Below are 15,185 nucleotides of genomic sequence, written 5' to 3' on the forward strand. Positions count from 1 at the left end.
GCTTAGCTTTTCAAACAGTTTTAACAGTTACTTTAGTCTGACAAAAGCCGAATGACGAATTAGCGCTTCCAGTCAGAGACTGAGGCTACGTCCACACGTACACGGGTATTTTTGAAAACGGAGATTTTCCGTTTTCGTTTTAAAAAATAATCCCGTCCACACATAAAGGCAGAAATGAAGGAAAACGCTGCTATGAACATGCCAAAGCAGCAGGTGGCGCTAGATTCCTAACCGTGCAGAAATGTTGGCCAATCAGAAGTCTAGAAGCCTCGGTGGGAAAAAGTAAACAAAGCTGGGGCATAGAAGCAGAACAGAGTCGTATGTGTGGACGGACAGTAACTGTGTGTATATGTAAGCATTTAAACACTGCAGAGAGTAGAATTAACAGTATTGTAGAAATTCATTTCACCGAAACAATAACGTGGCGCACAGTGTGACGCATGCACCAGTTTATTGTATTTCCAGACTTGCTTTCGGCACAATTTACAGTGCACGCTACTCTATTTTTTGTCAGACTTGAAATAGCCGAAATACCTTCACACTACGGAACTTCTTTGGCTCTTCCGTTCGACAATCTCTCCGGCATTGGAACCATCATCTGTTTTCTCTTCTGTAACCTTCGGTCACGCTCGGTTGATTTTTCTAGTCGGCACACTCATTTCCTCCATTACGCGCTGGCTCCATTACCCGCTGGCTGCTTCCCAAACAAACACACGTGCAGCTTGGCACTTGTGCTGTACGTAACAAGTCACGCGACGTGACGCTGCAGCTGTGATTGGTTCGGCTCTGCGCTACTTAATTTGGATTGGCTGACCTTTTTTTTTTTTTTTTTTTAAAGAGGACAAGAGCGGCGAGGTCTATCGCGATAGCTTAATTTCTCTATCGAGTAAAAGTTATATCGCGATACATATCGTTATCGTTCTATCGCCCAGCTCTAAGTGACAGTATTTTATTTAGTATCTGTTTAAATATATGTTTTATCTCATATCTTGAGTAAAACTGACTTGTTCTTACAATGTACATTATCTAACCTTTTCCTTTACGTTACCTGGTTGTGAGCAGTGAGATTGGCATTGTATGTTCCCACCCTGCTGAATACGTGGCTGTAGTTCTGATTAGGCTTAGCGTAAACAGTTGCATCGCCACTGATGCTGAGAATCAGTTCAACGTCCGAACCTGCTGCCATGGAAATAATGAAGTCCACCTTTTCATTCACTGCTACAACGTTCTTACTTGCCTTAAAGTCCAACTTATCAATCCTTTCCTGAACAAAGAATTCCTTTGAAAACACTTGCGAGCTGACACCATTGGTGGCATTCAAAGTAACAGTGGCTATCTTTGGCTCCTGAAAAATTACAGATGTTTTCTTTCCCGTTTCTGTTTTTCCATCCAGCAGCCATGTCCATGTCACATTGGTTCCTGTCACTACCTTCCCCTGTAGAAAGATGCTGACACCCGTTGCTATGTAACTGTCCTGAGTCCCATTAGTGACTGAGAAGATTAGGCCAGAAATTACTTCCTGGACACTGACACGCTTTGACACAGTCTTTGAGCTAACTTCATTAAAGACCTCAACAGTTACTTGTTTTTCCCCAATAGTGTTGAAGGTGTGGGTCTTCCCGGGCATATTCCACTGCAGAGCATGCCCATCTACAGACCAACGATACTGTAGGTCTGAGCCTTCTGTAGTCAGTACTGTGAGATTTACTGAGACATTGACTGCCACTGGGTTTTTGCTGATCTGAAGGTGCACATCTCCGGCTGGTTCTAGAAAGCGGATGGTTCTGTTGATAGAGAGCTGGCCCAGAAGGTTGGCTGCCCAGAGTAAGATGATACAAGGACCAGGCTTGGGAAAATTCAGTTGAACGGTTTTCCCAGTTTTGTTGAATGAGCTGTCAGGATCTAGCTCTCTGATGATGTTCCAAGTAAAGGTCATGTTGGTGCCCTCCTTTAATCCAGCTTGAAGTTTGAGACCTCGGTTTGTAGGGAAGCAACAACCATCCAATCTGGTGCCTCCCTCTCTGCCAGTCTCCTCTGCCAAAATCTGCAGCCCCTCCAACTCACGTTGGACAAACAGGAAGATATTTGCTTGTGCTGTTCCTACATCATTCTCTGCCGTCACAATGATGTTGAAAGTCCCAACTGAACGAAAGGTGTAATACATCTTGTAGGTCCCTGGGATTGAGGTACAGTGGTCACACAGTATCCAAGAGAACCGCGCATTTAACCGATCGCCGTCTGCCATTTGGGCTTCAAAGGTGACTGACTCGTTGAGAGGGACTTTTACCAAGCTTGCATTGACTCTCAACCCACTGATTGGTGCAATCACAATAACTGTTAAAGTAGTATCATTCTGACTAACTGTGTTGGCTGCTTTCAACGTGATATTGTATTTTCCAGAGATGTTGTAGGTATGAAGGACATTCTGTCCTGTAAGCTGATTTCCATCTCCAAAGTTCCAGGTGTAAGTGACATTGGAGGCCAATGAAGAACTGATAAAAGTGTATGGTGCTCCAAGTGTCAAATTATTATACTTTGTGCCATTATGCTGAATGACAATTGGTCCAATGGGCATCAGAACCTCAATGACAGCACTAGCATTACTGCTGGAGATGTTATTGAAAACATTTACCGTCACCATGTAGAGACCTGGGTTCTTAAATGCTGTCACCATACTCCCTGAACCATGAATGAGCACAGGGTCTTCCTCTTTACCAAAGTCCCACTGATAACTGTAGTTAAATTGAGGTTCAGCTCTAACCCAGAATTGTATTTCGTCTCCCACAGCATAATGGGATTTCTCAGGGGTAAGGCTGATGTTGGTCAAAGCTGGCTGCACACACACCCAGGTGAAGAAATTGGCCTTGGTGGTCTTGTTCAAACCAGTGGAAAGGAGCAAGGAAAGGTGGTAATTCCCACTTGCCAAATAAGTGTGAGAGACTCTGGGGTTGCCACGGTGTGTCTCGTTGGGACTTCCGTCCCCAAAGCTCCATTCGTAAAGGTGAGCTGATGCGTTACCAGACACCCAGGCTTGAAAGTTGACAGTGGTCTGCTCTCGGACACATCCGGAAGGCTCCATTCTTATAACTTGGAAGACAAACACCTGAACTGGAAGGATTGTCCACCCAGAGCTTACAGCATTCATAGCAGTCACATTTACTGTATAGTTACCATCTATCGTATAGGTATGTGACACGTTAGGCTCAGACTGAGTATAAATTTTTCCATCACCCATTGCGAATGTCCATGTGATGTTGTTACCCGAACGAAGGTGTGCCCACACCTTTGTAGGACTGTGAAGCTCTGTGGGAGAAGTGCTTTTAGCTGTTAGATCTTCAATCTCCTTATACACAAACATCTCAGCACAGGCACTATTAGAGCTGATGGTGTTGTTTACTGAAACACAAACAGTGAAGTTGCCCGACTCTGTAAAGGTGTGCGGCACACGGCGACCTATTTGAGTGACAGAGCCATCTCCAAAGTGCCACTCATAGTGAATTCCATACGGTGTGGGCAAAGGGTGAGCCTCAAAAAAAGCTGATTTGCCAGCGAGGAGAAGTGCTGGCTCCGTCTGTATATTGACATGAGTGAGGATGCTGTAGACGCTCATGTTGATGCTCTTAGTGATGTTCTCATAACGATTGGAAACTGATACCAGTGCGGTGTATATTCCTGAAAAAAAAAAAGAGGTGGGAATGGGAAAATCATGAAAAAAGAAGATATTTTCTGTACATGTTTGGATCATAAAGTTCTGTGACTCTGTCCACAAACAAATAAAAACATGCATGATTTAAATTTAGCTCAAATTTAACTTCTGGACCTCTTCCAGCTCTTCAGTTATAGTTTTGGATTTTGCTCCACTGAGCTGGCTCAGAGGTCCCAATCTGACCTCTTGCATTTAAGTCTGAAATTTCACCATGCACCTAAAATTTGCCAGTCAGTCTGATAACGTTGGTGTAAAACAGATTGGACTTTGATGTTGAGAATTAAAAAACAGTCTTCAGTGGAAGAACTAGCAGTGTAACGGTCCAGGCGCACAATCAAGAACATGCTTCTTTTGATGTATTCAAAACAGCTGTGAAATGTCCAATATGCCTAAGGAGACAGCCCTGAAGGGGAGAGAGGCTTCAACTTATTCAACCTGATTATCATAACTTGTAAGCTATTATCTACTTTCAGGCTTAAAAAAAACAAAACACACAAAAATAGGCTTTTTTATTTCAAAGCTGTTATTGTTACCTGGCTGAGAGTAATTATAGGTAATATTGTTGCTTAGGAGGACTTGATTAGGTGAGTCTTGACAAAAGAGGGAGGAAGAGTAGGGAGGCTTGTATTCAAATTCCTTATATCCTCCATCACCAAAAGACCATCTGCAACATGATACAATGCAAAAACATTATCAGAAATCTACAAATAAAAAAAAGCAACATTCTTTATGTCGTTTACGGCACCAACAAAGTGAATGTGTAAACAAGGTTATAAAGACAACACGAGTACTACCAATACATGCACACAAACACAGGCGCACTAACTGGAGAGATGGAAAGTGGGAATCTTTTCTGACGATGCAATAAAGGGTTTGGATGAGGCGAAGTGGAAACTGGAACTGAGGAAGCCTCTCAGAACCAAAAATGGTGAGAGTGCAGAGAAACTAAGTGAGAGAGTACTCCAAAGTTGGTGGGATACAAAGAGTGGAAGAAAAAAATGAAGAAAAAAAAAAGTAGAGGGGAAACAGCCGCACAGAGGGGAAAATTCTTGTCAGCAATCTTCCCTAACCGCACAGTTATAAATCCAAGGCTTCTCTTTGACTTGACTGCTGCAGTGCTATTATGGCACACAAGAAGAGAAAAACAGAAAAGAAGAGCAAAGCATAAGAGAAATAGAGAAAACAAACAAACAGTTTTTCACTCAGCCTTAAAAATATAATAAAAGTAATAGAGATAGAAATGGGCAGTTATGGGATCACTGTAAATAACGCTGTCCATCTATCCACCCTGGTGTTCATACCGGAAAGTGGCAGAAACTGACATATCCATGACCACCGACGCAGTAAGAGTCTGAGTGGAGCCCTGGGGAACCACATTTGGCACTCCCCTGACTGTGAGGTTGACCATGGGCTGGAGCCGGTCTACGGTTACGTTGAAATGGTCTGTGAGCATGCTGACATGGTTCATGGCTGTCACCTGGGAAGATAGCGCATAGTCAGTATGACATTAGCCTTGTGTCACATCTGCATAAAAAGCTGTTACAACGACAACCGCTATGTTATTCTGATAACCAATCACACAGTTCATTTCTCAGTTTAAAATTCATTTCCCAGACATTTATTGCATTCACTGCAACACACTACACCTCTGAATTTTTCTACACCTTAATGACAAAGGTGCATGAGCGAACACAGCCTATCTGATGCAAGTGGTATCAAAAACAGATGTTTTACATATTAATTTATTTTTTAAAAATTGTCATAATGTGTCCATATGTAAGCCCAGGTGTGACAACAGTTTGACTTCATAGATGAGACAGAAACTCACTGTAAGTTTGTAGATAGCAGCATTCTGGTAGATGACATTGAGGACAGTGTTATAATAAGTGAAGTAGGGCTTGTCATCCACTGTCCATTTAAATGTGGGGTTAGAGCCTTCAAGCACTGACGCTGTGTAGCTCTACAATAGACACAGAGCATAATGCAGGGTATAAACACGAATTATGATCTCTTCATAAAACTGTCATTCAAATAAGCCTATAAGCAAAATAACTCACCACAACTGACTCCATCAGTACCCTGCGTGCAGGATGTGGCTGCACCACCAATCCTCTCAGTGGCTTTTCCAGGTGAACAATCACTTTCAGGCTGGCCTCTATTACATTATTGTGGGCTTCCAGCTCCACCTTCACTGGATCCTTGTGTTCCTCCATTTTCAGACTAAGATCCAGCACTGCAAACTGGCTGGGCTCTGCAACCACACCACCAGATCCTGGGTTTGCCCCCAGCTGACAGAGTGCTGGATTGGACAAAAAATCCAGGGGACATTCAGACTTGAAAGTGGCACTATGATTACTGCCATGCCAAGATACCGTTGTTGGGTCACGAGACTGCACACGGAGTAGAAGCCGGGTGTCATTGGACTGAATGTAGAGGGTGCCATTCTGCACAGGGGGATGGAGGATTGTCAGGCCCAGTGGAGCCACCACCCGCAATGGGCACGATGCAGAGACTGAGTATGACGGTTCAACAGAAGTCACCTGAAATGTAAATGCATTTTATTTAAATTATTACTATTAAATACAAACCACTCTAATAAATGTGCTAAAAGATAACAGCCAAAAACTTCCTCAAATGTTTAAAACCTAAGTATCTTGCAACATTGGTGTTATAGGAAAAAAAAAATACTAATTCTAACACTTCAAACTCCTCACTACAGGTTCCATCTTCTTTAGTGGCCTCCACCTGCATGTAGAAATCTTTCACATGCATGCTGTGTTGATGGCTTACCAGCAGGCTGTAGTTTCCAGGTTGAGGAAGCCCAGCAGACAGCTGCGATCCCTGCAGCTGAGTCGTACTCCGTTCCATATAGAGCACTCTGACAGGGCAAACCACTTCCTCCAGCCAGCCTGCTTCGCCAGTCTTCACCAGTGTCTCTATGTCGAGCTCCGGGTCAGGCAGAAGGTCAGGGTCATGGTCCGGTGAACTGTCTGCTGGGAGTCTGGTGTTATTGATCCAGAACCACTCCGATCGTTCAAGACCTAAAACAGGTTGTCGCCATGGTGACTGTGGGGAAGACTGGCAGTGAAGCAGGGAGGATGGACCGGCATCATGCTGCAGAGCGATCACATCACCACGTGAAACCAAAATGTCCTCCAATTGGTCTTTTAACTGTGAGAAACAGGGACCAGAAAGGTTTAAGTTAAAGGCAGATACCAATTTGTCTTTAAATACATGTCTTTACTGAACACAGTTTTAGTAGTGACCTAACAGGCATTGCACAACAGCAGCAATCATTTAACTGTTTATCTATTTTGATTGTATACATACTCAAATTAAGTCACTGATATTAGAAGCAAAAGCGAATCCTCTCACCAGCACATGTAAAGCTGATCCTGCTGGCAGACTGAAAACCACCTCGTCCTGTAGGATGTATCGGGGCCTAAATGTCCCAGCTGTCAGGTGCTGAACAAGGGTGCAGTTAGGACAGGAAGATGGTGGGCAGGGATTAGAGAGGGGCAGGCACCGACCCTGGAAGGGACACCACTGCTGTAGTCGGGGGCAAGAGGATGGATCACTGCTCTTGGTGTCAGTTGAGACACAAAGAGCTACCGGGGCACATGCTGGGCCTCCGCAGCCTAAGACAAGAAGCTTTGTGTTATCTCTTAAAAATGAAATTTTTACATGCAGCAGTGTTGTTCAACTTCAATTCTATTGAATATGCAGATGGGTAGTTATATAACAATAATGATTTTTCATTAGCTGCTCATATAGGTATGAAAGTGCAAAAATGTAGATTAAAGGAAAGAATTACTGAATGAGAGAAACTAAATCAAACAAGAAAATCTCGTTAAAGCAAGTCAAAAACTGTGCACTTGTGGAACAGGAAAGTGAAAGATGTGTGTGCATGTACGTCTGGGGTAGACTAAATTTGCCATCAGTGTGATTAATACTAAACTACATTATCCTTTTATCTCCTCCATCTCGTCCCCTACCTCACAGGCTTGAAATCAAAGACAGGAAGCGCTCAGAACTGAGATGACCTTGTTTGTTTGATTTCCTTCCCTTCATGTTTTACTATACTTTCTGTCTCCATGAAAATTTTATTTTCACATTCACCTACCTAACAATTTAAGACAAGCCTGGTCAGTGTGTCTGACTAGAGGTGTGGGATCAGGTGGCTTATATGTTTCTTAACACCTGGCGAGTGTATATTAGTGAGTTTCTGTGTGTCTGTGACTCACTGGGGAGCAGCAGGTGTGTGCCGTGATAATGACAGTGAGGTCTGTATATCTGAAATCGGACGTTGACTTGTGAGCTGAGGTTCTGAGTGACAAATTCCAGGGAGGACAGACGACCTCCCTGAACAAAGCTCAGTGCAGGGAACAACAGCATCTGAGAAATAAAGCAGAAGCAGCTTAATGAAATAGACTCTGGAATGAGTCTGACGCATAAAAAAAAAAGAAAGATATTAAGCTGAGATATCTCCTTACCTCAATGACACCGCTGGGAGGTTGTGAAACAGAGTGGAGTGAGGGTGAAGCACTGTGGAAAGGATTATGGGAAGGAAACACAGCCATGCCAACCATGTAGATCCCGGCATCTGGAACACGGACTGGAGAGGCAGAAGAAGGATGCATTCAAGGTGACAAAAAAGCACAGAGGATAGAGGAAGTAACAGATTTCAACAGGCAATTTTTTTTAGATTTCCAGGTACTTTGCTTACTTAAAAAAAAAATAAATAAATAATAATAATAATAATAATAATAATAATAATTCACCATAGTGTATGTCTGTATGTTTGCTTGCATGTTCTCCATCTCCTGTGCATAATGCAGGGGTCTGGTAGTTTACGGAGAAAAAAACCCCTCTAAAAACCTTGAAAGTTGGCATACCAAGCAAACATGTCCATGTGTGCCCATAGTGGGTAGCTGTGGGTGAACTTGGACCTGTGCGGGCAGGGCAAACCCATACTTATCCCATGTGGGCCCCAAGTGGATGTGCCCACACAGGGCCCACAACAGTTTTGGCGCTTGGGGCTCCTATGTGGAACTAGGGGCCCACTGCACTTTCTCCCTTTGGGCCTCCAAGAGGGAAGCCCACTGCGTGCTGCCCATAGAACAGCTAGGTGGGCCCCTGGGGTTACTATGGGCAACCAAAGACCAAGTAAATTATTTGACAAAATTTGAGGGAGCATTTTCTTGAGTTGGTAGCTCCACACTTTGGTGGTTTAGACATTTGCATACCAAGTAAACGTGTAAACCGGCCTTGAAGGAGATACACATCTCTTTTGTGGTTGTGTCAGGAAAACAATACAATGAATATCTTGCAAATCAAATGTGTGGCATTGCTCTGGTAACCAATTCTTAAACACCTTGTGAATAAGCAACATTTTTGATCGACAGTATGCTCCAACCTCCATATCAGTTAGAGGCAGTAATGCACCATAGGGCACATATGGGCATTGGTGCGCAGCCCACTGTGGGCCCACATGGACCCCTAAAAAACAAGCTGTCTCGGTGGTTAGGTAGGTAGGAGGGAGTCGGGTATTAAATGCTCTTCACTTTCTATAAGTGACACATGAGTTTGGTGCCCAGACACAAATGGTAATTTTATTCTACTGAGGTAATAAATCATTTAAATAGGAGACGTCTGGCTAAGCTTAATTTGCATACAATTCTAGGCGCAGTGGGTAAAATTGCATTAAATCTGTTCCTCAGTTTTCATTTCATTTCTCTAATCTAGTTATGTGGACTGCTTTATATTTGGATTATGAGACAGAATGTCAGTGAGCTTACCTTCGGCAGTGTACTGGCACATATACGGCCACTTGGCATTGCATTGGTATGGACTGGTGTGACCGCGTGCTTCAAGGACGACGCACACATTGCCACGATAGCTCGTCAAGCGAGGATGAAATATCTCCTCTCCCTCCTGCATCTCTGATCCGTTCACCCAGTGCAGCTTGCCAGGGGTGTCTATATCAGTCAGGCCCAGCCACACACCTCGCTCCCTGGTGCAGAAACAAATAGATAATGCACAGATTAACACTGAATGATTGACATTTAGCTACGTAACTTGAACCTCGCACCATCTTTTCAAAATGCACACAGGAAGACACATAACAAAGGTGAGAAAAAATGAAATGCAGGAAAAAACAGAAAAGTTGTAAAAACATTCAGAAGTAAATGAGTTTGACTGTTAATAATTGAGAATGAAGTCTGCCAATTGTGCTCTCAATAATCAATGTTTGCAGGACTGAAAAGTGGTTTTGATTGAACCCTGGTGGGATAATACGGAGATACTATGTTAGATAAATTGGATTTTGGCTCAATGTGTCCATTAATGGACCTCGCGCTCTCCACTTTGATTTTCCTTCCTCCTACGCACAGTTAACTGAAAACAAAATGGCCTTCCCTCTAAAAGAAAAGTCAGCGTGATACTCACCGTGATCTAAGGACAGGGGGAAACAAATCAAACATTTTAGACATTTTTAGACAATCACCTGGATAAAAGCAATTTCCTTTTCTTTCCTTTTCTTTTTTTTCTCCCACTTTTCGGGATTTTTCAAAACACCTTTGATAATGACATCAGAACGAGTGACCAGCGGTTACACAAAGGCAGAAAAAGAACAAGAAAACGTCTTTGTCGCACAAAACAAAGACAGATTCTAAAAAAAGAAAGAAAAAAAGTTCCTTATATAAGAGAGGGGTGGAGGAACACACGAGCAGAAGAGGATGGCGGGGATAAGCTCCATCTGCAGCAAGTTTTTTTTCTTCTCATCCCCTTTGGTATACGAGTCCTACACTCAAATTAGCACACAAATGTACACACACAAAAACCCAGATTCCTACGGCGTTAACGTTACAATGCAGCTGTGCTTTTACAGATGTGTTTTTGTGACCTTCTTACACTTAAACACAAAACACCGAAAGCCTTCAGACCAGTGCGAGAGCAGAATACTTTTACAAAACCAAAGCAAAGCCAAATCCAGAGCTTTGTTCATATACATGTACAAACGTACATGCAGCAAAATAGTGTATCCTATCAATGTGAATGAAACAAAAACACATAAGTCAGGGGTCACATTCAGTCAAATAAGGATAAGTTCACACACACAAACACACACACACACACACACACACACACACACACACACACACACACACACACACACACAGAGGAGGGGAGAAAAAAGACAAACACATTTTGCATGCACCCTTTTCCAAACCATGTAATTCTGTGAGTGTCAGTGATCGAACGTTTAACATCTGTTTTCAGTATTTTTGTCTGTTTTGATACTTTTTGGCTGTCGTTTCAGCAAACAGACTGGACCATAGCTTTGTTTGAGTTTGTCACTGAAATAGGGAAGACGAAATGTGTGAGCTGGCGGTCCCTCCAGTGACACGATTTAGATACTTGCTTAGAAATAAGACCCGTTTACACCTTTAACACATGACATGACGTTTCAGTCGCTGAACTTAAGCTGGCTACAGAAGAGGGGCAAGCAAAGATTTAGTATTGTTTTTTAAAATTGAAGCTTTAATTTAAAATGGAGCTTTTCAAACAGCTCAACAATTTATTGCAGTCTGTCAGAAAACTCTGTGAGCTAAATGCACATTTCCCAGGGTGGGAAAATTAGTAAGGTCTGAGACTGATAGATGGAGAGAGATGTATGAAAAAGAAGGAAAGGAAGGTGGAAGAAGAGGAGATTATCTTCAACAGTAAGGACTGCTCAGAGAGTGACATTTTATAGACTGAGCTGAAGATGAGAGGTGAAACGTCTTCAAAAAACCTAAAGAAGTCCAGTTGCTTTTCTTTCCAAGCTCCTTAGATTACCATTCCTGGATGAATGACAACCTACACAGATATTTTATAGACTGGAAAGTTAAATCTTAAATGTAATATCCTCATTTATTTTAAGGTCTTTAAATCAGATAGTGGTGATGTTCTGATAAATAATGTTTCTGTGAAACATCTAAAAACAAATTTAAGTATACTGTAAATTCTACCTTTTATAATAGCTATAGTGTCTATAGTCCACTTTTATCTTCATGTGTATTCAGTTAGCTAAATCCACAAAGAGCAGTGAGTATTGGAGTAGCTGCACAGGTCAGCTGATCACAGTCCCTACAGGAAGAAAAAATTATTGCTGCTCACAAAACAAATTCTTATGTGACCAGGCTGTACTGCTACACCTGCTCTTAGGGTTCCCTTGGTAACAATGCACAGATACATTAGTTCTTGAGGAAAAAGATGAACTGAAATTATTTTCCTGTTTCAGTTTGTGAAACTTGCAGAAAGAGTAAACACTCACTGCGTGACTTTGGTTGCCAGCAGGTTACGCAGCTTGTCACTCCTGACTATTGCCAGATCCCCACCGCGGTTCAAACACTGTTTTCGAGCATCAGTCCAGCTCAGCTCTCCTGGAAGGATCTGGAAACAGCTTGAGGACTCGTGATCGTGCGTCGCATCTACTGGACAGAAAGGAGAGGCTGGAAGGGAACAGAAACATGAATGTTGTTTAACAAATACTCTGAAGGTATTCTTTCTAGAAAAAAAAAAAAAAAGTGCAGCTACTATTTCATAATTAAAAAAACCCAACTTAAAACATGCTGAAGTACAAAATAACAGTAAAGTTAGTAAGTTGCATATGATTGCAAATCAGTGTGATCAAATAATAATTCTCATTAGGAATGTGTTTATTTGTTTTATTTTTTACTGGCCTCAAATATTTGTTGTAGAACATGCAGAATATGTCTCTCAGTCAAAGTCTTCGTTATTTACGATATAAAAAGAGCTATAAAAATCTGTAAAAAAATTTGTTTAGAGACTTCACAGTGAAAAAAAAAAAAAAGCAACCTGAAGAGTTTCTAAAAGCCTCAGACAAACAGGCAAAAAATGTAGACACAAGAGATGTTGATATATGGGTGCAAAGTAAAGCACGAGGGGGGAGACAGATGAAAGACGCGGGGCCTGACTCACATCTCTAATGTGCAAACACAAACACTCCTTCGCTGAGACAGTAGAAAAAGGAGTACTGGCATTTCTTTCCTATCATGACGAATTTGTCCTTCAGCAAATCACATTAGTTTCATAGACTCTTTGGCACTTTGTAAAAATTCTTTCTCATAATATCTCAAAGAAACAAACCAGTGAAATGAGCAAATAACAGTTAAATATTACATTGTGAGAAATTGTAAGGGAGTGTCTTAGAAGAAGAGAACGAGTATAACAAAGGTGGAAAATGGAGGAGAGGGACAGTACTGTGCAAAAGTCCTCCGTTACCGCGCTTTCCTTTATAATTTGCTAGGAAATGGGAGATAGGTGCAGCAATTTATTGAAACGGGTTCCTTTTTATGTTTTTCTATCCAGGTGTACGATTACTGAATATGCAGTGTGTTTGGGATCATTATCATGCAGAAAAATTACGCCAGCCAATCAGAATTCAGCCTCAAAAGTTAAGCAAAGATTTTGGATCAACATCTGACAAAATACTTTGGCAGTATGTTGTCATAATTCATAATTTCTTAAGGGCGTGACTTTCAGACACTGTTAATCTACAGTGGACATGTTTTTGGCCTTGCTTTTGGCCTCCATTTGTCAAATTCCCTCTCATATTTTAAGGCCACACTGCACACTTTACAGAAATGAAGAGTTTTTGGCTGATAAATGATGCAAAAATACAACCCTATGTCTGCCAAACTGTGTTATTTTGGGTATTTTTCAAAACTTCAAGCAAAGAAATGGAGAGAAATTATTTGTTCTTGTGACGGGCTGCTGGTAACAAAGTTACTGACAACTTTAAAGCACAGGAATGTCTGGCACCCTTGGAAAACAGAATATAAAAAAAAAAGAGATCTTTCTCAAGACCTTTGTCCAGTCGAATGTATTTAGTTTATAGTTTATATAAAAGTTGGTATGTCTGTGCGAAAAAGGAAGGTGAGTGAATAACAAATGCATAGCTAAGACTAGACTGAACAATCACTTGAATGAGAAAACTTTGAGCTCAGGTTGTAGAGTGCAGACACAAAGCTACAAAGGTTAAACCAATTTTATACAGCTGCTTTGGCACCACAAAAACACATACATATATATACATTTAATACTAACATGCTCAGTGCAAAAAGGCAAAATCCGAAGACAAAGTTAACAACTAGCTGTAAAACTTAGTAGGTCGTGCCACAGCTGATTCCCATCAGATGGCTACAAACATACAGAACAAGTGCTACTGTTACACCTGTTGGCTGGATGTACCATACAAATGCTCAGCTACAGTGTCAGCGCTTCATTCATAACTGTGCATAACTGGTTTTTGCTGTTCCCAAGTGCCCAAAAAGAAATGCTTTCTGGAAATGATTGTGATCGTGCAATGTTGATCTTTTATTACTGCCAAATTTCTAATTACAAAATATCAGCAGATTAAACAATTTAATCTTCCAACCAGATGATGGTAACTCCTGTAAACATTTATCCTTCCAGTTTTCCAAATAACCCCCACAGAGAAGCATTAAGCTAATGTTCAGATTTAATCAGCAGGGGAGAAAAAACTAATTGGATGTTGATGATCACGAGGAGCTCGAAATGTGTGAAATTTCAATAACTGAGATTGCGTGTTGGTATACTTTACCTTTGGCAATTTGGACATCATCTTTCGTAATCTTCCAGTCTACATTCAAGCCAACTGAGCCCCAGCTGACAAGTGTGAGCTCCAGACTCCTATTGGCCACAACAAGAGTTGGACAATGCAGCTCTAGTTTAGGAGGAAGCATTATAGTCACCTCCCCTCGTGCAGACACCTGAACACACACAAGTAACATTTTAAAATCCAAACACACACATACACACACAAAGTTTCTTTCTCAAAAAAACCTCTTTGAACATACATACAAAAATTCAGCCTGGATAAACAGAAGGTTTAAAATCCTGTTCTTTTTTCTCTCACCTTCTTATGTCCCGCCAAGGCCGTCAGACTGACTGTATAAGATCCTGGAAGTCCGTATTTGTGAGCTGATGTGGTGCTAACGGTTCCTGTGGTGTTGGCACGGGGTGAAAGGTCACCAAAGTCCCAGGACAGCGTCACAGGTGTGACAGAGGAGTTGGCGGTGAAAGTGACGTGGTTGTGAACGCTTTGCGGCTGGAGAGGAGTCAGCGAGACCGAGAACTCCACCACAAAGACTTCGCGAGCCAGAGCCCACCCACATTTCTGTGAATTAAAGGAACCCATATAAAGAAGAGCTGGTTTTGGTGTTAATACATACGCATTTAAATAAAATAATAAACAATTTTTCCCATTAATTGTTAAGATAACTGTGGTTTTCCTATTATTTCATAGTTCTGAATAAAATCTGATTATATAGAAACTGTTCCAATTTAAATAAACCATTATTACATTTTTATTTGGAGCTTTAACTAACTTCTATTCCAGATTTCCTCTGCACAGCACTCTTCAGGATATAGAGTCATTCAAACCACAGAG

At 41.6% G+C, this 15,185-nt stretch overlaps 1 protein-coding gene across 2 annotated transcripts in view; it reads right to left on the reverse strand.

Moving 5' to 3' along the window:
• pkd1a (polycystic kidney disease 1a) overlaps positions 1-15,185 on the reverse strand; it is an 84,641-nt gene that overhangs the window by 40,043 nt on the left and 29,413 nt on the right. For both annotated transcript variants that reach the window (XM_026170195.1, XM_026170194.1), the window contains exons 7-19: positions 14,652-14,912; positions 14,337-14,505; positions 12,024-12,201; positions 9,505-9,719; positions 8,200-8,321; positions 7,951-8,101; positions 7,082-7,344; positions 6,497-6,877; positions 5,764-6,246; positions 5,535-5,666; positions 5,008-5,183; positions 4,240-4,370; positions 1,049-3,672 (exon numbers count right to left, since the gene is read on the reverse strand). In XM_026170195.1, coding sequence (XP_026025980.1) covers positions 1,049-3,672; positions 4,240-4,370; positions 5,008-5,183; positions 5,535-5,666; positions 5,764-6,246; positions 6,497-6,877; positions 7,082-7,344; positions 7,951-8,101; positions 8,200-8,321; positions 9,505-9,719; positions 12,024-12,201; positions 14,337-14,505; positions 14,652-14,912 — 5,286 coding nt within the window. The remainder of the gene's footprint in view (positions 1-1,048; positions 3,673-4,239; positions 4,371-5,007; positions 5,184-5,534; positions 5,667-5,763; positions 6,247-6,496; positions 6,878-7,081; positions 7,345-7,950; positions 8,102-8,199; positions 8,322-9,504; positions 9,720-12,023; positions 12,202-14,336; positions 14,506-14,651; positions 14,913-15,185) is intronic.

The sequence above is a fragment of the Astatotilapia calliptera genome, chromosome 6 (genome assembly GCF_900246225.1).
Source record: "Astatotilapia calliptera chromosome 6, fAstCal1.2, whole genome shotgun sequence".
Lineage (NCBI taxonomy): Eukaryota > Metazoa > Chordata > Actinopteri > Cichliformes > Cichlidae > Astatotilapia > Astatotilapia calliptera.